The sequence below is a fragment of the Daphnia carinata genome, chromosome 5 (genome assembly GCF_022539665.2).
Source record: "Daphnia carinata strain CSIRO-1 chromosome 5, CSIRO_AGI_Dcar_HiC_V3, whole genome shotgun sequence".
Classification (NCBI taxonomy): Eukaryota; Metazoa; Arthropoda; class Branchiopoda; order Diplostraca; family Daphniidae; genus Daphnia; species Daphnia carinata.
Window position 1 is genome coordinate 5,052,824 of NC_081335.1, and position 21,928 is coordinate 5,074,751.

Below are 21,928 nucleotides of genomic sequence, written 5' to 3' on the forward strand. Positions count from 1 at the left end.
CTAGCTTTCCTTCAAGCAGTTTAGATTTGGGCGTTGTACGAAACATTCTGCACTCTCACTTTTCGCACTCACCATTTTATAGATTGTTTTTCTCCTTTGGGATAAAGCCCTCTGCCAGACCGTCTACATTTTCAGATTTAAATAGTGCAGCCCAATATTCTAAACTTATCTCTAAACTCTATATAAGCATTGAATTTGTTGGAACTGAGAAATTATTTCCTCCCACTCCTTCAAAGTGAGCAACTTAGCGGATTGTTAACTACTCATTTAGCAACAGTTGAAGTATGAGCACAAGCATGCGGACATCGCATTCTATTTTTCGCATACAATCACTGCGTTGCAAGGGCCATGGTCAGGAATGCTAACCAGAAAAGTTAACCACCAAAGGACGGTGAACATCGTTTTTAAAAGTAGGTCAATAAATGAAACAGAAGTAACACGCCCTGTTATGCCGGCTACATAAGCCCGTTGGATGGTGATTCGAAGACATCAGTTGTTCAGTTCATCAAGAGTACCCAACATGGAACTTGTAAACGGCATTTCTTTTGATTTTGTCGACTTACGGTTTCATCGCTTATTGAAAAATTTCGATTTCTTTTCATATAGTTTATCATCGCCGTTGTTTTGGCTGTTGCTGCCGCAGCGCCTTCCAGTTATAAGCCGGAATACCAAGCTCCCAGCTATACTACCCCAAGCTACCTAGCACCAAAGTACCCTACTCCTAGCTACCCTACACCAGCCTATCCCGAACCAGCCTACCCTACTCCCAGCTACAACAAGGATAATAAATACGTTGATATCACCATCACCAGCCAATCTGACGAGCGCAACATTGATGGCAGCAGCCAGTGGAGGTTAGCACATATCATGTCTCTTATTCAGGAACATATGATTTTAAAATATTCATATAAAAAAATTAAATTCGCTTTATCCATAGCTATGCTCAGTCTGACTACGCAACTCGTGAAGAGTCCCAGGTCCAGAAGAAGATGCAAGGAGTCACTTACGACTCTTACGGAAAAGAATCGTACGGTGAAGTCCTAGGCAACACCAACAAGGGATCCTCTTACTGGGTTTCTCCTGAAGGACAAAAATTCACTTTGACGTGGACTGCTGATGATGCTGGATTCCAGCCCAAAGGTGAGCACTTGCCCGTCGCTCCCGTCCACGTCTACGAGCTCCCAGTTGCTCCTGTCCACGAATATGAACTCCCAGTTGCCCCTGCTCTCCCTTATGCGCGCACTGGACTCGGCTATTAAAACATTAGCATTTCGTTAGTGATATCTGACTGATGCGAACTATTAGGGACTAAATTATTGATTTTCAAATAAAACGGATGGAGCCTGAACACTTTTTTAAACATTTAATTGTATAGCGGATTATAATAAGTTTCCATGAACGCGTAGAACTATCCGTAAGTCTGTTCATTATCCATTTACAGTGTCGAATGTTCCATCAAGTATAATAGTTTCCACGTCTGCAATCTTCCGCAACAATAACTGGCTAAGATTGGAAGTACTAACTAACGAAGGGAGGCTGATTTGAAATGCTCGGCAACGTAACTAATCAGGAAACACGCAAAATGAGCGCTGCTTACTAAAGATGTGCGTATCCGTCGTTTTCTCGTTTTAATAGTTCGTTTTGATAATAAAAATATGTATTCTTTAGTATACGGTCACCCCTCGCAAGACGATATTAAAGGATATACTTTTGGTGACTTCGAACCGCTGCTTCTTTCACTGGTTCAGGTAAACGAGTACTAAACGAACTCTTGGCTTAACTTTCTTTCTTACAACAGAACTATTAATTTCCTTTTTTAAAATTTGATCGTAGTGTCAAAGGGACGAGATGCAGAAGCCCGATGTGACGCAACTAAAGCAGACACCCAACGTTTGTTTGAAACCGGTATACTATAACTTATGAGACCACCATTAGCTGATCCACTATTAGCTGTTGTAGTTGTTAACATTTAGATTTACTTAGTAAAATTATAATATTGATATTTTTAATGCCTCACGTATTTTCAAATATTCAGGAACAGCCAAACTAGGAAGGGTCTGTTATTCTATTTTAACAACTCGCAGCTGGGCTCAGTTTCGTCAAACTATTGCCAAGTATGAGAGTATACATGGCCATTCTTTGGAAAGTACTGTGACTAGCGAGTTGTCAGGTAACGGCCAACAGTGTATTTTAGAGCTACGTAAGCGTCGACGCTCTAATTTCCTGATGATAAACAAATAAAATAAAAATACGAATAAAAACACATTTAACGTGTATAACGCTAGAATCTTCCTGTAGCAAGCCAAGTCTCATGTGACAGGATGCCAAGTCCTATTATGGATACATAAAATCATGTATTCTATCATTGCTTTTCAACCATCTTGCCTAGATTGTTGATAAAGTGTAGCACATATTCCATCTTGTTTACAGTTGTACAGGATTATTAAAACTTTTCAGCTATGAGCTGAATAATAATATTTGTTTTAACGTTGGACTGTGAAAAGTAAACGTTGATGGCTCTTCAGGTCTATTAAAATGCATAGTAAACATGAACATAGATAATCTGGGTTGACAGTCATTTTTTAAAATTTAGATTTATATATAAGTTGTTATGTAGAGAGACTGATGGTTGTAAGCACCAGGCAAAAACTGACCAGTCTGACTGACTTGTCTAGCAGTTTAAAAGGATTCTTCAACTGTTGCCATCAACCAATTCACCCGCGTTTGATACTACAATCCACAAATTAGTCAGCTGATTTGAGGCGTCGGGCGGTTGAACAAGAGGAGACCTGCGTAAAAATAGCGGCTCCAGGCCTGGCAAACAGCTGTTTATCCACTGTTTAGCATCACGAATCCATAGGTTTGTGTCGTCTACCATCAGATAGGAAAAACGACTAGAAAAATGGCTACACTTTTGCAAAGATTCGCCATTGCTGCGGAAAAGCCTTTACAATCCGGACGGGTACTGCTTTATCATTGTTTTAACGCTATATCGAAATACCCAGGGTTAGGAAACCAATAATTAGGAGATATAGTTTCCATGTACAAGCTGACAAGAGACCATACTGGAGGACGAAAGGGAAAAGGTTTAAAAGTTAAGAACTCAGAACGTCAACACAGGCGAAATGCATATAAATATTCTTGGTGGCTTACTATGATCAAGTAGGTTACACTGTAAGTTGACAAACGGAATAGAACATGCGCATAGCTTAACCTTGACGAATTATTCTGGCACCCTTCCCGATTAGATGTCAATGGTAAAGTTGTCATCTTAGGACATTTTCTGTACCAATACAATTCCAAATAGGCACTACAAATTTTGAACATTGATAAAATCCCATAATGTAATATTGTTCTTCATCAACAGAGTTCCATATCCATATATTGAGTGCTAAAGGTAAAGCACTTTCAAAGGGCCCATACTTCTTAATAGCTGTAAATGGATGAAAAAGCTTTCAAAACCCGAAATAGAATATAATGGGTTGAAATTATTGGCTTATCACAAAATACCCGTTCTCAGAGGCCAAATTCAGGTACATTTTTTTGTTAACATTAGTAACAATTGTGACACTTGGTTAGAAAAATCTGTCAAGTCAATATGGACTGAAAAATACAAAAAAAAAAAAAACTGAAAACTATAAAAATAAATAAATATTTAAATTTGATGACAGTATTGAAATTTAGGACGATCACCAGGTTGTTATTAACGAGTTTTACCACCTACATAGAATTAACAGGAACAAATTGTCCTCCATTTGGGAAAGAACAACGTTTATATGGAAAAAAGTGTTTCAAAACTGGTCGATCGTGTTTAGCCATTCCGTTGGTCGTAGGATATCTTTTGCTTACTGCAAATGATAATTTCCTTTTCGTGAAACGGGTAATGCGGACTTGAGAAGACAAAGAGAGCTAGACAGGGCCGACGGTCATCCTAAACCTGATAATGTTTCACTAGCTATACAATCTTGGACAGAAGAAGAATGCTAGAAGCCAAAAATGTACTTCGAATTCGAGATAAAATCCTCAAGTCCGTGTTGCACGATGCTCGTGATGAAATCAATTTACCCATGGACACAATATGTATTCTCTTAAAGACCAGAAATTCACGTTGACGTGGACTGATGATGATGCTGCATTCCAGCCCAAAAATTGATCATTTGCCCGTCGCACCTGCCCACGTCTAGTCAATGGATGTGACACTTTCTTCAACGCTCATCCCCCCGTTTTCACCCAATATTCAACATGGTTTTGCATCTTCACGTCATTCAGGATTCATTTCGATCGTTTCACAATATTCCCCCACAACTAATCAACACCCAACATCGACGCAACAACTCAATTTCACGAAGAACAATATTAAATATGTGCTTCAAACAAACAAGTTTGCCAGATAGTCTCTGCGTTATATTTACACGTTTATACACCGAAAGCAGGGCCTTATATTATTTATTCCACTGAGATATCATTAGTTTAATAGATCTTGTAGCCTTTACCGTTGAAAGGGATGTGGACAGGGGCGACTGGAAGTTCGTATTCGTGGACGGGAGGAACGGGCAAGTGGTCACCTTTGGGCTGGAATCCAGCATCATCAGCAGTCCACGTCAAAGTGAATTTCTGCCCTTCAGGAGAAACCCAGTAAGAGGATCCCTTGTTGGTGTTACCTAGGACTTCACCGTACGATTCTTTTCCATAAGAGTCGTACGTGACTCCTTGCATTTTCTTCTGGACCTGAGACTCTTCCCGAGTTGTGTAGTCAGATTGTGCGTAGCTATGGGTAAAGAGAATTTAATTTTTTTAAATATGAATATTTTAAACCCTATGTTTGTGAATACAAGACATGAAATGCAGTAACCTCCATTGACTGCTGCCATCGAGGTTGCGCTCGTCAGATTGGCTGGTGATGGTGATATCAACATATTTGTTATCCTTGTTATAGCTGGGAGTAGGATAGGCTGGTGCGGGATATGCTGGTGCGGGGTACTTTGGTGCAGGGTAGTTTGAGGCAGGATAGCTGGGAGTGTATTCCGGTTTGTAGCTGGATGGAACGGCGGCAGCAACAGCCAAAAATGCGACGACGAAGAACTATCGGAAAATACCGTCATTTGTTAAAAGTCCTATTTTTTCCAGGTTAGGAAAATTGAGGGATGAAATGCCTTACCAGCTTCATGTTGCGCTAGGTTGGATTGGTAAACAACTGATGGTTTCGGGTATCCATTCCTGGGCTTTTATAGCCAGGGGAATGTTAAGTAACATGCAGTCGAACTTACGGTTGACCTAGTTGTTTTGGCTACTAGCTTTCCTTCAAGCAGTTTAGATTTGGGCGTTGTACGAAACATTCTGCACTCTCACTTTTCGCACTCACCATTTTATAGATTGTTTTTCTCCTTTGGGATAAAGCCCTCTGCCAGACCGTCTACATTTTCAGATTTAAATAGTGCAGCCCAATATTCTAAACTTATCTCTAAACTCTATATAAGCATTGAATTTGTTGGAACTGAGAAATTATTTCCTCCCACTCCTTCAAAGTGAGCAACTTAGCGGATTGTTAACTACTCATTTAGCAACAGTTGAAGTATGAGCACAAGCATGCGGACATCGCATTCTATTTTTCGCATACAATCACTGCGTTGCAAGGGCCATGGTCAGGAATGCTAACCAGAAAAGTTAACCACCAAAGGACGGTGAACATCGTTTTTAAAAGTAGGTCAATAAATGAAACAGAAGTAACACGCCCTGTTATGCCGGCTACATAAGCCCGTTGGATGGTGATTCGAAGACATCAGTTGTTCAGTTCATCAAGAGTACCCAACATGGAACTTGTAAACGGCATTTCTTTTGATTTTGTCGACTTACGGTTTCATCGCTTATTGAAAAATTTCGATTTCTTTTCATATAGTTTATCATCGCCGTTGTTTTGGCTGTTGCTGCCGCAGCGCCTTCCAGTTATAAGCCGGAATACCAAGCTCCCAGCTATACTACCCCAAGCTACCTAGCACCAAAGTACCCTACTCCTAGCTACCCTACACCAGCCTACCCCGAACCAGCCTACCCTACTCCCAGCTACAACAAGGATAATAAATACGTTGATATCACCATCACCAGCCAATCTGACGAGCGCAACATTGATGGCAGCAGCCAGTGGAGGTTAGCACATATCATGTCTCTTATTCAGGAACATATGATTTTAAAATATTCATATAAAAAAATTAAATTCGCTTTATCCATAGCTATGCTCAGTCTGACTACGCAACTCGTGAAGAGTCCCAGGTCCAGAAGAAGATGCAAGGAGTCACTTACGACTCTTACGGAAAAGAATCGTACGGTGAAGTCCTAGGCAACACCAACAAGGGATCCTCTTACTGGGTTTCTCCTGAAGGACAAAAATTCACTTTGACGTGGACTGCTGATGATGCTGGATTCCAGCCCAAAGGTGAGCACTTGCCCGTCGCTCCCGTCCACGTCTACGAGCTCCCAGTTGCTCCTGTCCACGAATATGAACTCCCAGTTGCCCCTGCTCTCCCTTATGCGCGCACTGGACTCGGCTATTAAAACATTAGCATTTCGTTAGTGATATCTGACTGATGCGAACTATTAGGGACTAAATTATTGATTTTCAAATAAAACGGATGGAGCCTGAACACTTTTTTAAACATTTAATTGTATAGCGGATTATAATAAGTTTCCATGAACGCGTAGAACTATCCGTAAGTCTGTTCATTATCCATTTACAGTGTCGAATGTTCCATCAAGTATAATAGTTTCCACGTCTGCAATCTTCCGCAACAATAACTGGCTAAGATTGGAAGTACTAACTAACGAAGGGAGGCTGATTTGAAATGCTCGGCAACGTAACTAATCAGGAAACACGCAAAATGAGCGCTGCTTACTAAAGATGTGCGTATCCGTCGTTTTCTCGTTTTAATAGTTCGTTTTGATAATAAAAATATGTATTCTTTAGTATACGGTCACCCCTCGCAAGACGATATTAAAGGATATACTTTTGGTGACTTCGAACCGCTGCTTCTTTCACTGGTTCAGGTAAACGAGTACTAAACGAACTCTTGGCTTAACTTTCTTTCTTACAACAGAACTATTAATTTCCTTTTTTAAAATTTGATCGTAGTGTCAAAGGGACGAGATGCAGAAGCCCGATGTGACGCAACTAAAGCAGACACCCAACGTTTGTTTGAAACCGGTATACTATAACTTATGAGACCACCATTAGCTGATCCACTATTAGCTGTTGTAGTTGTTAACATTTAGATTTACTTAGTAAAATTATAATATTGATATTTTTAATGCCTCACGTATTTTCAAATATTCAGGAACAGCCAAACTAGGAAGGGTCTGTTATTCTATTTTAACAACTCGCAGCTGGGCTCAGTTTCGTCAAACTATTGCCAAGTATGAGAGTATACATGGCCATTCTTTGGAAAGTACTGTGACTAGCGAGTTGTCAGGTAACGGCCAACAGTGTATTTTAGAGCTACGTAAGCGTCGACGCTCTAATTTCCTGAGTGATAGAAACAAATAAAATAAAAATACGAATAAAAACACATTTAACGTGTATAACGCTAGAATCTTCCTGTAGCAAGCCAAGTCTCATGTGACAGGATGCCAAGTCCTATTATGGATACATAAAATCATGTATTCTATCATTGCTTTTCAACCATCTTGCCTAGATTGTTGATAAAGTGTAGCACATATTCCATCTTGTTTACAGTTGTACAGGATTATTAAAACTTTTCAGCTATGAGCTGAATAATAATATTTGTTTTAACGTTGGACTGTGAAAAGTAAACGTTGATGGCTCTTCAGGTCTATTAAAATGCATAGTAAACATGAACATAGATAATCTGGGTTGACAGTCATTTTTTAAAATTTAGATTTATATATAAGTTGTTATGTAGAGAGACTGATGGTTGTAAGCACCAGGCAAAAACTGACCAGTCTGACTGACTTGTCTAGCAGTTTAAAAGGATTCTTCAACTGTTGCCATCAACCAATTCACCCGCGTTTGATACTACAATCCACAAATTAGTCAGCTGATTTGAGGCGTCGGGCGGTTGAACAAGAGGAGACCTGCGTAAAAATAGCGGCTCCAGGCCTGGCAAACAGCTGTTTATCCACTGTTTAGCATCACGAATCCATAGGTTTGTGTCGTCTACCATCAGATAGGAAAAACGACTAGAAAAATGGCTACACTTTTGCAAAGATTCGCCATTGCTGCGGAAAAGCCTTTACAATCCGGACGGGTACTGCTTTATCATTGTTTTAACGCTATATCGAAATACCCAGGGTTAGGAAACCAATAATTAGGAGATATAGTTTCCATGTACAAGCTGACAAGAGACCATACTGGAGGACGAAAGGGAAAAGGTTTAAAAGTTAAGAACTCAGAACGTCAACACAGGCGAAATGCATATAAATATTCTTGGTGGCTTACTATGATCAAGTAGGTTACACTGTAAGTTGACAAACGGAATAGAACATGCGCATAGCTTAACCTTGACGAATTATTCTGCGCACCCTTCCCGATTAGATGTCAATGGTAAAGTTGTCATCTTAGGACATTTTCTGTACCAATACAATTCCAAATAGGCACTACAAATTTTGAACATTGATAAAATCCCATAATGTAATATTGTTCTTCATCAACAGAGTTCCATATCCATATATTGAGTGCTAAAGGTAAAGCACTTTCAAAGGGCCCATACTTCTTAATAGCTGTAAATGGATGAAAGAGCTTTCAAAACCCGAAATAGAATATAATGGGTTGAAATTATTGGCTTATCACAAAATACCCGTTCTCAGAGGCCAAATTCAGGTACATTTTTTTGTTAACATTAGTAACAATTGTGACACTTGGTTAGAAAAATCTGTCAAGTCAATATGGACTGAAAAATACAAAAAAAAAAAAATGAAAACTATAAAAATAAATAAATATTTAAATTTGATGACAGTATTGAAATTTAGGACGATCACCAGGTTGTTATTAACGAGTTTTACCACCTACATAGAATTAACAGGAACAAATTGTCCTCCATTTGGGAAAGAACAACGTTTATATGGAAAAAAGTGTTTCAAAACTGGTCGATCGTGTTTAGCCATTCCGTTGGTCGTAGGATATCTTTTGCTTACTGCAAATGATAATTTCCTTTTCGTGAAACGGGTAATGCGGACTTGAGAAGACAAAGAGAGCTAGACAGGGCCGACGGTCATCCTAAACCTGATAATGTTTCACTAGCTATACAATCTTGGACAGAAGAAGAATGCTAGAAGCCAAAAATGTAGGCTACTTCGAATTCGAGATAAAATCCTCAAGTCCGTGTTGCACGATGCTCGTGATGAAATCAATTTACCCATGGACACAATATGTATTCTCTTAAAGACCAGAAATTCACGTTGACGTGGACTGATGATGATGCTGCATTCCAGCCCAAAAATTGATCATTTGCCCGTCGCACCTGCCCACGTCTAGTCAATGGATGTGACACTTTCTTCAACGCTCATCCCCCCGTTTTCACCCAATATTCAACATGGTTTTGCATCTTCACGTCATTCAGGATTCATTTCGATCGTTTCACAATATTCCCCCACAACTAATCAACACCCAACATCGACGCAACAACTCAATTTCACGAAGAACAATATTAAATATGTGCTTCAAACAAACAAGTTTGCCAGATAGTCTCTGCGTTATATTTACACGTTTATACACCGAAAGCAGGGCCTTATATTATTTATTCCACTGAGATATCATTAGTTTAATAGATCTTGTAGCCTTTACCGTTGAAAGGGATGTGGACAGGGGCGACTGGAAGTTCGTATTCGTGGACGGGAGGAACGGGCAAGTGGTCACCTTTGGGCTGGAATCCAGCATCATCAGCAGTCCACGTCAAAGTGAATTTCTGCCCTTCAGGAGAAACCCAGTAAGAGGATCCCTTGTTGGTGTTACCTAGGACTTCACCGTACGATTCTTTTCCATAAGAGTCGTACGTGACTCCTTGCATTTTCTTCTGGACCTGAGACTCTTCCCGAGTTGTGTAGTCAGATTGTGCGTAGCTATGGGTAAAGAGAATTTAATTTTTTTAAATATGAATATTTTAAACCCTATGTTTGTGAATACAAGACATGAAATGCAGTAACCTCCATTGACTGCTGCCATCGAGGTTGCGCTCGTCAGATTGGCTGGTGATGGTGATATCAACATATTTGTTATCCTTGTTATAGCTGGGAGTAGGATAGGCTGGTGCGGGATATGCTGGTGCGGGGTACTTTGGTGCAGGGTAGTTTGAGGCAGGATAGCTGGGAGTGTATTCCGGTTTGTAGCTGGATGGAACGGCGGCAGCAACAGCCAAAAATGCGACGACGAAGAACTATCGGAAAATACCGTCATTTGTTAAAAGTCCTATTTTTTCCAGGTTAGGAAAATTGAGGGATGAAATGCCTTACCAGCTTCATGTTGCGCTAGGTTGGATTGGTAAACAACTGATGGTTTCGGGTATCCATTCCTGGGCTTTTATAGCCAGGGGAATGTTAAGTAACATGCAGTCGAACTTACGGTTGACCTAGTTGTTTTGGCTACTAGCTTTCCTTCAAGCAGTTTAGATTTGGGCGTTGTACGAAACATTCTGCACTCTCACTTTTCGCACTCACCATTTTATAGATTGTTTTTCTCCTTTGGGATAAAGCCCTCTGCCAGACCGTCTACATTTTCAGATTTAAATAGTGCAGCCCAATATTCTAAACTTATCTCTAAACTCTATATAAGCATTGAATTTGTTGGAACTGAGAAATTATTTCCTCCCACTCCTTCAAAGTGAGCAACTTAGCGGATTGTTAACTACTCATTTAGCAACAGTTGAAGTATGAGCACAAGCATGCGGACATCGCATTCTATTTTTCGCATACAATCACTGCGTTGCAAGGGCCATGGTCAGGAATGCTAACCAGAAAAGTTAACCACCAAAGGACGGTGAACATCGTTTTTAAAAGTAGGTCAATAAATGAAACAGAAGTAACACGCCCTGTTATGCCGGCTACATAAGCCCGTTGGATGGTGATTCGAAGACATCAGTTGTTCAGTTCATCAAGAGTACCCAACATGGAACTTGTAAACGGCATTTCTTTTGATTTTGTCGACTTACGGTTTCATCGCTTATTGAAAAATTTCGATTTCTTTTCATATAGTTTATCATCGCCGTTGTTTTGGCTGTTGCTGCCGCAGCGCGCCTTCCAGTTATAAGCCGGAATACCAAGCTCCCAGCTATACTACCCCAAGCTACCTAGCACCAAAGTACCCTACTCCTAGCTACCCTACACCAGCCTATCCCGAACCAGCCTACCCTACTCCCAGCTACAACAAGGATAATAAATACGTTGATATCACCATCACCAGCCAATCTGACGAGCGCAACATTGATGGCAGCAGCCAGTGGAGGTTAGCACATATCATGTCTCTTATTCAGGAACATATGATTTTAAAATATTCATATAAAAAAATTAAATTCGCTTTATCCATAGCTATGCTCAGTCTGACTACGCAACTCGTGAAGAGTCCCAGGTCCAGAAGAAGATGCAAGGAGTCACTTACGACTCTTACGGAAAAGAATCGTACGGTGAAGTCCTAGGCAACACCAACAAGGGATCCTCTTACTGGGTTTCTCCTGAAGGACAAAAATTCACTTTGACGTGGACTGCTGATGATGCTGGATTCCAGCCCAAAGGTGAGCACTTGCCCGTCGCTCCCGTCCACGTCTACGAGCTCCCAGTTGCTCCTGTCCACGAATATGAACTCCCAGTTGCCCCTGCTCTCCCTTATGCGCGCACTGGACTCGGCTATTAAAACATTAGCATTTCGTTAGTGATATCTGACTGATGCGAACTATTAGGGACTAAATTATTGATTTTCAAATAAAACGGATGGAGCCTGAACACTTTTTTAAACATTTAATTGTATAGCGGATTATAATAAGTTTCCATGAACGCGTAGAACTATCCGTAAGTCTGTTCATTATCCATTTACAGTGTCGAATGTTCCATCAAGTATAATAGTTTCCACGTCTGCAATCTTCCGCAACAATAACTGGCTAAGATTGGAAGTACTAACTAACGAAGGGAGGCTGATTTGAAATGCTCGGCAACGTAACTAATCAGGAAACACGCAAAATGAGCGCTGCTTACTAAAGATGTGCGTATCCGTCGTTTTCTCGTTTTAATAGTTCGTTTTGATAATAAAAATATGTATTCTTTAGTATACGGTCACCCCTCGCAAGACGATATTAAAGGATATACTTTTGGTGACTTCGAACCGCTGCTTCTTTCACTGGTTCAGGTAAACGAGTACTAAACGAACTCTTGGCTTAACTTTCTTTCTTACAACAGAACTATTAATTTCCTTTTTTAAAATTTGATCGTAGTGTCAAAGGGACGAGATGCAGAAGCCCGATGTGACGCAACTAAAGCAGACACCCAACGTTTGTTTGAAACCGGTATACTATAACTTATGAGACCACCATTAGCTGATCCACTATTAGCTGTTGTAGTTGTTAACATTTAGATTTACTTAGTAAAATTATAATATTGATATTTTTAATGCCTCACGTATTTTCAAATATTCAGGAACAGCCAAACTAGGAAGGGTCTGTTATTCTATTTTAACAACTCGCAGCTGGGCTCAGTTTCGTCAAACTATTGCCAAGTATGAGAGTATACATGGCCATTCTTTGGAAAGTACTGTGACTAGCGAGTTGTCAGGTAACGGCCAACAGTGTATTTTAGAGCTACGTAAGCGTCGACGCTCTAATTTCCTGAGTGATAGAAACAAATAAAATAAAAATACGAATAAAAACACATTTAACGTGTATAACGCTAGAATCTTCCTGTAGCAAGCCAAGTCTCATGTGACAGGATGCCAAGTCCTATTATGGATACATAAAATCATGTATTCTATCATTGCTTTTCAACCATCTTGCCTAGATTGTTGATAAAGTGTAGCACATATTCCATCTTGTTTACAGTTGTACAGGATTATTAAAACTTTTCAGCTATGAGCTGAATAATAATATTTGTTTTAACGTTGGACTGTGAAAAGTAAACGTTGATGGCTCTTCAGGTCTATTAAAATGCATAGTAAACATGAACATAGATAATCTGGGTTGACAGTCATTTTTTAAAATTTAGATTTATATATAAGTTGTTATGTAGAGAGACTGATGGTTGTAAGCACCAGGCAAAAACTGACCAGTCTGACTTAGGTATATGTTGCGCGAATTTTTTGTATTAAAAAAATAATGCCGTTTTTGTATCGTAATGCTAAAAGAATTTTTTTAATGTCTCTTCCAAAAGGGATTACTCCTTGTTCTCCCTGTTTTCTGGTTAATAGGGCGGCAGGAAACGGGAAATCTGATTTTGGAGCAAAAAGACGTTCGGCAAATGTTAGAAATATTGGATCTTCTGGATAAAGAAGAGTAAACGTGCTTTATTGTAATGTCCGAATCAATGTAACTTTGATCAATGCATGGTTACTTCCAAATTTCACTTTTTATATTAATTTCTTTTAATTCATGCGGATTTTTGGTTTACTCATCAATTGCTCTTTTTTCCAACTTAAATAGGTAATATTAAACAAATTAATTAATTAAAGAAACTCGTTATTAAATTGAAACTGAAATGTATTTTTCATTTCGGCTTAAATTCGAATATCAGAGAGGAAACACAAAACAGTAATCTATCTCGGATTTGTATGACAGAAGGCAAAATGAGCTTGGGATGTCACAGAATACAAAACGGACGTATATTAAAGATGTAGCTTAGCTATTTGTGCGGTGGGGAACGAATAGCAACCGCTCTTGTTTGAACGATTGTCATCCTTTGCTAAGCATCGTTTTTTGACTAGCATTTTTGGGCAAGGAGATTCATGGCTCTGATCAGAACCACCGTTTATAGGTAAGCACCAACCGAGATCCGATAAAGCCGCTCACACAGGAACTGTTTGTAAGCAGCCAAGGGTGGTTTGACGAATTCCTAGCAGATTTTGTAGTTTGGTTTCGGTTCTCAAGGAAAAGGAGAGGGTGGTATATTCAAAGTTATAAAGCAAATTCCAATGTAGATAGGAATACACGGATATGTGTGATTACTGGATGTTAGAGAATCACAGAGTCGCGAAATAATGATAAATCATTATTCCCAAGACTCACTTCGATGGTTACCGGGCAGCCACACACACATGACGATTCCCCTTTATTACTCGTGACATAAAAGTCAAACCACTTTTGTTTACCTTTGACATGTTGTTGTCGTCATGTTTGTTTGACCGGGGTAAGATAAAGCCGCTCGATCAGATCCTTTTATAGCCGGTCGTAGTTAAGGATGGTATGAAGGCAATCTTGCACACTTGAATTTTGGTTTCCATCTTCGACGAAGAGGCAAGGGTGGAATTTCAATGTAGTAACGTAAATTCCCGTGCAGACAGAACTACACGGGTGCATGTAATTACCCGATGCCAGAACATCCCAGAGTCGAGGGAAGATGACGAAACATCGTTCCCAAGACTCACATGGACGCTGACTGGGCAGTCACAGGCACGGCGCTTTACGTTATTACTCGTGACTTAAAAGTCAAGCCAAAGGGTTTTAAAAAAGTTGTGAGGTGTTTTTGTGTGCAAGGTTAAGCTATACATCGGGTTGTTATCGGAGAGCTCGAAATCCGTTAACAATACTGCGCTTGATGGGCCAGTCGAACTGATGTCATGTCGAGCCATTTATCATATTTGCGCCGCGAATGGCTATTGGATATGACTTCGTATCCATATTTAATAGTTTTGAAAATAGCTTCATGCTTTTTCTGGTCGGGCGAGCCTCGATGCTTGTCGGGATGATGGATTCGTGATTTTGCATAATATGCCGACTTAACCTCGCTCGTTCCAGCGTTACGCTCGACTCCCAAGAGTTTGTAGTAATCCGGTCCGACTACTTCTACATCCTTGTCAGCGCGTTTCTCCAATTCTTCGATACTTCGTTGCAATTGCTCGATATGCCTATCACGATTTTCGAGCAATTTTGCGTGAAAGTTGCGCATTCGGCCAATGGTTTCGTGGTTGGCGATAAGTTCATCGAAATGAGCATCTGAGGTCGCTTTTTGTTCGTGCAGCGCCTCTTTCAGAAGGCGGTTTGCTGTCTCCATCTCTGAAAATTTCTTCTTACACTCTTCCAGATTCGTGGCTAGTTGTTCAGCCTTCATGCGCGCTGAATCGGCGTTGTTGCGAAAGCCTCGCACTTGCATTTGAAACTTGTAAGAAACCTCGGAATACTTAGCCGCGTATTGGGCTTTCGCCTCCTGTAATGCCGAATGCAGACGCGCTTCATGTTCCTTCTCAAGTTGGTTGCGCAACCCTGCCATTGCGGATACGTAATGGATACGTTGTTCGTCCACGTCGAGCTGGTGTTCCTTTACCATCCTTTGTACGAGAACCTTGTTCTCCGACTCAATGTTGTTCAGCTGTTTGGCATGTAGCGCCATCGTATGCTCCATCTTAGCTTGTTGGTGAACTTGTTCTACTTTGCGTTGATTCTCCTTATCAGCCAATTCCTTTTCCAGGCGAGACATACGTTCTTCATAACTCACTCGACGAATCTTGAGGTTCCGGATTTCCTTCTGCATTAGACCAACCTTGTTTAGACCTTGGTGCTTAGAAAAGACGATGTCTTTCATTTTTTGCTCAGCCCGCTGCAGATCGCTGTCCTTCTTCAGTAACTCGTCTCGCAACTCGATGTTTTGCCTGGTGAGTTCGTCACGCGCAGCGCTGGCTTCCGTGGCTTCCAATTTCATCCTGTCGATGATTTCTAACAGCTGTTTGTTAGCCGAAAGAGCCACATCCTTCTCTTCCATCAGGTCAGCATGCTGAGCCTTCAGCTCTCTTTCGTTGCACTTCTTTTCAATTCCGCAATCATCTTCCGACTTTGGCACTGGTTCGACGACACAGTCCAATGCGTGGTTCTCAGCAGGGAGAACAATCGGGTCTTGAGATTGATCTTGCGAGCCACTCGCTGCATTAGTAATCGCCACAGGGGCCAATTCGGCGACAGCTTTTTCAGAAGTTGCTGAAAAAATGGAATGCCACTGGTAAATGAGACATGGTAACACAGTGAAAAAAGGCATTTTCGAAAAGAATCACTTGGAATCACGTGGAATCACTGAAATCACTTGAATTCACTTGAAATCGCTTGAAATCGCTAGGAATTTCTGTAAATGCAGATATTTTTGCGGAATCAAACCTGCAGCTATGTAGTTGCAGCCAGAACGAAAGCCATTTCGAAAGCTTGCATTCTCCATTTTCGGACTTTTCACGTGTATTTTATTGATTTTGAACTAAACATGCTATCAGTTTTTAAAAATTCGCATTTTAAAAAACATGTTTCAACAAAAACAAAATTGATTGCTTTAATTTAAACGTGCGAAAATAGTAAAAGTAAACTTTGCTTGCTATACCGTCATAAGGCGATTAGGCGTCACTGTGCGGAATTCGGCTCATTGCAGATGATCGTTCTCGTTGTGTAGGAAGGTTTATCAGTTTTCGAAATAAGATGTTTCTTCGTTTAAAAGCTGAAACTTACGAAACCGTAGTGTTTTTTATAGTTTTAAAATATTGGGTGAATGCGCTCAAGTTCACCGTTCACCCCAACTTCATCCATATCTTCAGTAATACTCATCAACTGTTGCTGTCAATCGTCATTATACCAACGTATGGTTTGTCATAATTTCATCATGTATTGAACTTTCTCTAAAGTGTTGAAACTTTCAGATGCACTTTAAACACTAAATATAGATCCAGGCTAGCCTCAGGAATGTAAACTAATGAAAAACAGTTCAACCGGACCTGGAATTTTTTATCCTACATCTCAAAGGTAACTTAAATACTATTATAGTTAGACAAAATAGTAGAATAAGCACAGCAGTCTTTTAATTATTGATACCTACAAAGGTTGTTTCCTTGAAATTAATCAGCAGATGTATTTTAAACACCACATGTGGATCTTGGTTAGCTCTAGTTATAGAAGCTAGTAAAAAAGACTTCAGGATGACCTGGACTCCTAGAGGTTTTTTGTCCTGCATGTCAGAGGTGAATAAACATTGTAGTAGTTAAACAAAATATCAAAGTAAGCATGGCAGGCTTTAAATTGTCTGTGTTTTCATAGGATATTTTTTAAACTGAATTGTTCCCACAATAAGCTTTTTACCGTGTATTAAAGGACATCCATGAAAATTGAGTATTGGCAAGGTAAGTAAATTTAGCATTAAAATTCTTCTATCTTTCCTGCCTGATGCTTAGTCAATTTTCTCCCTTTTTCCACTCTGTCATTGATCCTAATATTCATCCAGTAGATGAACGAAAAGAAGTCCTGTTGGAAAAGCAATTTTTGGGCATAGAAGTTAGGTACTTATTGGTTAGGCTTTCTTTGCCTTGCTAAATTAAAAAATTTGTTGATAAGTTCATTATTAATGCATCACTTTGTCTTTAGGTAATAGTAACAATGCAAAACTTGCTTCCCATCTAGGAAAACATTGAATACCTTTTTTTTTTTTTTTTTTTTTTTAAAGGCAAAGGTGAACACATAGCACGTTCTCGATTCTCATTACATTGTCTGCAAGGCAACATAGTCTACAAGATCCACCTTTTATCTAGATGAGGGTATGGTTTTTCAACCAGAAGAAGAAAAAATGCTGCAACACGCCTCTGGCGTAAATTATGGCCGTTTTCCCATCAGTTGCTTTCCCGTTTCGTGGGCATAAATGCAGTTGAGCATGAAGGTAGAAAGTTTAATATCGCTGATAGTTGACACTTCACCAGTTGCTCGCCTGGAACGTTACATTATACCCAAAAGGATCGCCTCTCGTGAGTATAGTTTAAGTTCATTTTCATCTGCATTCAAATTTGATTCTAGTTACATCTTTAGCTGTTTGGTGAATTAAATGTGTTGAAAATGAACAAGCTAGCAACAGGTAGAGACGTTATGGCGCAATGCATTTGCCATGGAGGAAGTGCCAACAACCTCATCCTAGTAAGTATTTTTCTTTGCTTTTCGATCTAACTAAACACCGACTTGAGTTGTTCGTTTGGAGATCTAATGGTTGCTTTTTGCTTTCCGAAGGCGAAATTCATGGCGCGGGAAATGTACGAAGCAATGATTGTAGTAGGAACTAGCGAAGGGAGGCTGATTTGAAATGCTCGGCAACGTAACTAATCAGGAAACATGCGAAATGAGCAATGCTTACTAAAGATGTGCGTATCCTTCGTTTTCTCATTTTAATAGTTCATTTTCATAATAAAAATATGTATTCTTTAGATACGGTCATCCCGCGCAAGACGATATTAAAGGATATAGTTTTGGTGAGTTCGAACCGCGGCTTCTTTCACTGGTTCAGGTAAACGAGTACTAAACGAACTCTTGGCTTAACTTTCTTTCTTACAACAGAACAAATATTAATTTCCTTTTTTAAAATTTGGTCTTAGTGTCAAAGGGACGAGATGCAGAAGCCCGATGTGGCGCAACTAAAGCAGACACCCAGCGTTTGTTTGGAACCGGTATACTATAACTTATGAGACCACCATTAGCTGATCCACTATTAGCTGTTGTAGTTGTTAACATTTAGATTTACTTAGTACAATTAGAATATTGATATTTTAATATCTCGCGTATTTTCAAATATTCAGGAACAGCCAAACTAGGAAGGGTCTGTTATTCTATTTTAACAACTCGCAGCTGGGCTCAGTTTCGTCAAACTATTGCCGAGTATGAGAGTATACATAGCGATCCTTCGGAAAGTACTGTGACTAGTGAGTTGTCAGGTAACGGCCAACAGTGTATTTTAGAGTTACGTAAGCGTCGACGCTCAAATTTCCTGATTGATAGAAACAAATATAATAAAAACACGAATAAAAACACATTTAACGTGTATAACACTAGAATATTCCTGTAGCAAGTCAAGTCTTATGTAACAGGATGCCAAGTCCTATTATGGATACATAAAATCATGTATTCTATCGTTGCTTTTCAGACAGCTTTCATTGCTTCTATCGTTGCTTTTCAACCATCTTGCCTAGATTGTTGATAAAGTGTAGCACATATTCCATCTTATTTACAGTTGTACAGGATTATTAAAACTTTTCAGCTATGAGTTGAACAATAATATTCTTCTTAACGTTGGACTGTGAAAAGTAAACGTTGATGGTTCTTCATGTCTCTTAAAATGCATAGTAATGTTACACGAAAATAGATAATCTGGGTTGACAGTCATATTCTTTAAAATTCAGATTTATGTTTAAGTTGTTATGTAGAGAGACTGATGGTTGTGAGCACCAGGCAAAAACTGACCTGTCTGACTGACTTGTCTAGTAGTTTGAAAGGATTCTTCAACTGTTGCCATCAACCAATTCACCCGCGTTTGATGCTACAATCTACAAATTAGTCAGCTGATTTGAGGCTCTGGCGGTTGAACTAGAGGAGACCTGCGTAAAAATAGCGGCTCCAGGCCTGGCAAACAGCTGTTTATCCACTGTTTAGCATCACGAATCCATAGGTGTGTGTCGTCTACCATCAGATAGGAAAAACGACTAGAAAAATGGCTACACTTTTGCAAAGATTCGCCGTTGCTGCGGAAAAGTCTTTACAATCCGGACGGGTACTGCTTTATCATTGTTTTAACGCTATATCGAAATACTTAGGGTTTGGAAACCAATAATTAGGAGATATAGTTTCCTTGTACAAGCTTCCTTGGTGAAGCGACTGTAAAAGGAAAAAAGAGCTAACTTCATTGTACTGATATCTTTTAAGATCTTGCGTGCTACCACTGCGTATGCTAAAGCATCATCGCCATTCGAACAACGACGACACCTAAATGTTCATGAATATGTCAGCTATACCCTGCTTCAACAAGAAGGAATTGCAGTACCAAAATTTGGGGTAGCAACATCCAAAGAGGAGGCCCAGAAGATAGTTGAAGAGCTTGATTGCCTTGACATGGTAGTTAAAGCCCAAGTATTGACAGGTGGAAGAGGAAAAGGGTATTTTAAAGGTGGTCTTAAAGGTGGAGTCAAAACTGTATTCTCGTAAGTATGATCTTTACATCTTTGCAATCATTTTAATCAATGAAAATTTATTCAGGCCTGAAGAAGCAGGAGATATAGCTTCAAAAATGCTTGGTGACCTGCTCATTACCAAGCAAACTGGCGAGAAGGGTAGGATTTGCAACTCTGTAATGGTTACTGAACGGAAGTATCAGAGACGAGAATACTATTTCACTATCATGCTGGAACGTGCTTATGGTGTAGGTATATCTTAAGGTCTAGTGAGGTTGCTCTTATGAAATATTTCTTTCACAGGGGCCAGTACTCATTGCATCCACACATGGTGGGATGAATATTGAAGAAGTGGCCCATGAAAATCCTGAAGCTATTATCACTGAACCAGTTGACATAATTAAAGGTTTTTTGTTGCTTGTATGTAGAACTAAGGAGACATTGCAAGACATATTATTTTTTTAGGACTTACCAAAGAGCAGGCCCTCTTAGTGGCTGATAAATTGGGTCTGAATTCCAAACGGGAGGAAGCTGCGGATATGTTTATTAAACTGTATAACTTATTCATCAAATACGATGCTACGATGATTGAAATCAATCCTTTAGCTGAGGACCAAAACGGAAAACGTAAAATCTGAAATATTGTTTTATGTGGTCAGATAGTTGGTAACTTTAAGTATTTTTGTCAGTGATGTGCTTGGACGCTAAGATGCGCTTTGACGATAATGCGGATTTCAGACAGTCAAAAGTTTTCTCTTACCGGGATTGGACCCAGGAAAATCCACAGGAGGTTGAAGCTGCTAAGTTTAACCTTAATTATATTGCTCTCGACGGTATTCGAAAAATCGTTTGTAACAGATTGATGCATAGGTTAACATTCTTTTTTCTTGTAGGTGACATTGCTTGTCTTGTAAACGGCGCTGGGCTTGCTATGGCTACTATGGACATTATCAAATTGCACGGTGGAGAGCCGGCCAATTTTCTTGATGTCGGAGGTGGCGCGACATCGGCCCAAGTTAAAGAAGCTTTTAAAATCATTACGGCAGACCCCAAAGTTCATGCAATCTTAGTCAACATTTTCGGAGGAATCATGCGCTGTGATGTAATCGCAGAAGGTATCATAATTGCCGCCAACGAGTTAAATCTTAAGACGCCAATCATTTGTCGGCTGCAGGTATGGCTATTATTTCGATGATTAACAGTTTGGCAAGGTTAATTCGTGGTTTGTGTGTTGCTTTTCCTCTAGGGCACAAATGTTGATGAAGCCAAGGTTTTAATTGCAAATTCTGGACTAAAGATCTTGCCCTGTGACAATCTTGATGAAGCAGCAAGGTTGGCTGTCAAACTATCCAGCATTGTTTCCCTAGCAAAAGCAGCAAGACTAGATGTCAATTTTGAAATCCCTATCTAAACATTATGGGATCCAACTAGGTCATCCGGTAGAATGAATTATACTGTTGCTCTCATTGCTCCCGTGAGGCGAGTGATCATGTATGTAAATTAAAGTACTGTTGTTTGACATCGATTAACTTGGAATACAGCTTCCAGTACAGGAAAATGATGCTGTTGTTTCTTCGGAAACCAAGTATTTCACGTAGAAGGAAAAAAAAAATAACATCTTACATTTTATTTTGTATTCACTGTTAGCTGTTCCTTTTGAAAATTATGTCTGTTAAATACATAGGCAATAGTGCGGTGCATATTAAACATGTCGATAGTGGGGATCGTCATCTCCCTTGGAATGCAAATTTCAATCGAGTTTAGGATGTTCCTACTCGGCGGAAGTGGAATGGCAGAATGGCCTATACAAATGTTGCGGTGATACGCCTAATTGGCGGAACATAACTG

General features: G+C 39.8%; 5 protein-coding genes and 1 pseudogene across 6 annotated transcripts; 4 read left to right on the top strand and 2 right to left on the bottom strand.

The window, feature by feature from the left end:
* Positions 1–472: 472 nt before the first annotated feature.
* Positions 473–1,348, top strand: LOC130696146 (endocuticle structural glycoprotein SgAbd-3-like). The gene is made up of 3 exons (XM_057519222.1): positions 473–529; positions 607–854; positions 938–1,348. Exons 1-3 carry the CDS (start codon positions 473–475, stop codon positions 1,257–1,259), a joined length of 627 nt encoding a protein of 208 aa, XP_057375205.1. The 3' UTR covers positions 1,260–1,348.
* A 3,034-nt stretch (positions 1,349–4,382) lies between these two features.
* Positions 4,383–5,268, bottom strand: LOC130696706 (endocuticle structural glycoprotein SgAbd-1-like). Its single transcript, XM_057519799.1, has 3 exons — positions 5,159–5,268; positions 4,853–5,082; positions 4,383–4,768 (listed from the first exon to the last, which is right to left on the bottom strand). The coding sequence occupies exons 1-3, from the start codon at positions 5,165–5,167 to the stop codon at positions 4,471–4,473; spliced, it is 537 nt and encodes a 178-aa protein (XP_057375782.1). The 5' UTR covers positions 5,168–5,268; the 3' UTR covers positions 4,383–4,470.
* Positions 5,269–5,762: 494 nt separating this feature from the next.
* Positions 5,763–6,638, top strand: LOC130696698 (endocuticle structural glycoprotein SgAbd-3-like). Its single transcript, XM_057519792.1, has 3 exons — positions 5,763–5,819; positions 5,897–6,144; positions 6,228–6,638. Exons 1-3 carry the CDS (start codon positions 5,763–5,765, stop codon positions 6,547–6,549), a joined length of 627 nt encoding a protein of 208 aa, XP_057375775.1. The 3' UTR covers positions 6,550–6,638.
* Positions 6,639–8,171: 1,533 nt separating this feature from the next.
* On the top strand, positions 8,172–21,646 carry LOC130696743 (succinate--CoA ligase [ADP-forming] subunit beta, mitochondrial-like). Of its 2 annotated transcripts, none has more exons than XM_059495291.1 (8): positions 8,172–8,255; positions 19,836–20,110; positions 20,166–20,328; positions 20,384–20,486; positions 20,546–20,707; positions 20,770–20,913; positions 20,974–21,254; positions 21,327–21,646. In XM_059495291.1, exons 1-8 carry the CDS (start codon positions 8,196–8,198, stop codon positions 21,489–21,491), a joined length of 1,353 nt encoding a protein of 450 aa, XP_059351274.1. In that variant the 5' UTR covers positions 8,172–8,195; the 3' UTR covers positions 21,492–21,646. The 2 variants fall into 2 exon arrangements, with proteins under 2 accessions (XP_059351274.1, XP_057375828.1); XM_057519845.1 differs by lacking the exon at positions 8,172–8,255 and adding an exon at positions 19,525–19,683.
* LOC130696699 (endocuticle structural glycoprotein SgAbd-1-like) lies at positions 9,680–10,565 on the bottom strand. Its single transcript, XM_057519793.1, has 3 exons — positions 10,456–10,565; positions 10,150–10,379; positions 9,680–10,065 (listed from the first exon to the last, which is right to left on the bottom strand). The coding sequence occupies exons 1-3, from the start codon at positions 10,462–10,464 to the stop codon at positions 9,768–9,770; spliced, it is 537 nt and encodes a 178-aa protein (XP_057375776.1). The 5' UTR covers positions 10,465–10,565; the 3' UTR covers positions 9,680–9,767.
* LOC130696704 (endocuticle structural glycoprotein SgAbd-3-like) lies at positions 11,108–11,937 on the top strand (annotated as a pseudogene).
* Positions 21,647–21,928: the final 282 nt, after the last annotated feature.

What these genes read in the sequence shown, in the direction of transcription:
- LOC130696146 (XM_057519222.1), top strand. Translation starts at nt 473, where the DNA reads ATGGTGATTCGAAGACATCAGTTGTTCAGTTCATCAAGAGTACCCAAC. An exon ending in GAGTACCCAACATGGAACTT is followed by an intron (nt 530 to 606) that starts GTAAACGGCATT and finishes CTTTTCATATAG; the next exon opens with TTTATCATCGCCGTTGTTTT. An exon ending in GATGGCAGCAGCCAGTGGAG is followed by an intron (nt 855 to 937) that starts GTTAGCACATAT and finishes CTTTATCCATAG; the next exon opens with CTATGCTCAGTCTGACTACG.
- LOC130696706 (XM_057519799.1), bottom strand. An exon ending in GATGGCAGCAGTCAATGGAG is followed by an intron (nt 4,769 to 4,852) that starts GTTACTGCATTT and finishes CTTTACCCATAG; the next exon opens with CTACGCACAATCTGACTACA.
- LOC130696698 (XM_057519792.1), top strand. Translation starts at nt 5,763, where the DNA reads ATGGTGATTCGAAGACATCAGTTGTTCAGTTCATCAAGAGTACCCAAC. An exon ending in GAGTACCCAACATGGAACTT is followed by an intron (nt 5,820 to 5,896) that starts GTAAACGGCATT and finishes CTTTTCATATAG; the next exon opens with TTTATCATCGCCGTTGTTTT. An exon ending in GATGGCAGCAGCCAGTGGAG is followed by an intron (nt 6,145 to 6,227) that starts GTTAGCACATAT and finishes CTTTATCCATAG; the next exon opens with CTATGCTCAGTCTGACTACG.
- LOC130696743 (XM_059495291.1), top strand. Translation starts at nt 8,196, where the DNA reads ATGGCTACACTTTTGCAAAGATTCGCCATTGCTGCGGAAAAGCCTTTA. An exon ending in AGCCTTTACAATCCGGACGG is followed by an intron (nt 8,256 to 19,835) that starts GTACTGCTTTAT and finishes ATATCTTTTAAG; the next exon opens with ATCTTGCGTGCTACCACTGC. An exon ending in TAATTATATTGCTCTCGACG is followed by an intron (nt 20,914 to 20,973) that starts GTATTCGAAAAA and finishes TTTTTCTTGTAG; the next exon opens with GTGACATTGCTTGTCTTGTA.
- LOC130696699 (XM_057519793.1), bottom strand. An exon ending in GATGGCAGCAGTCAATGGAG is followed by an intron (nt 10,066 to 10,149) that starts GTTACTGCATTT and finishes CTTTACCCATAG; the next exon opens with CTACGCACAATCTGACTACA.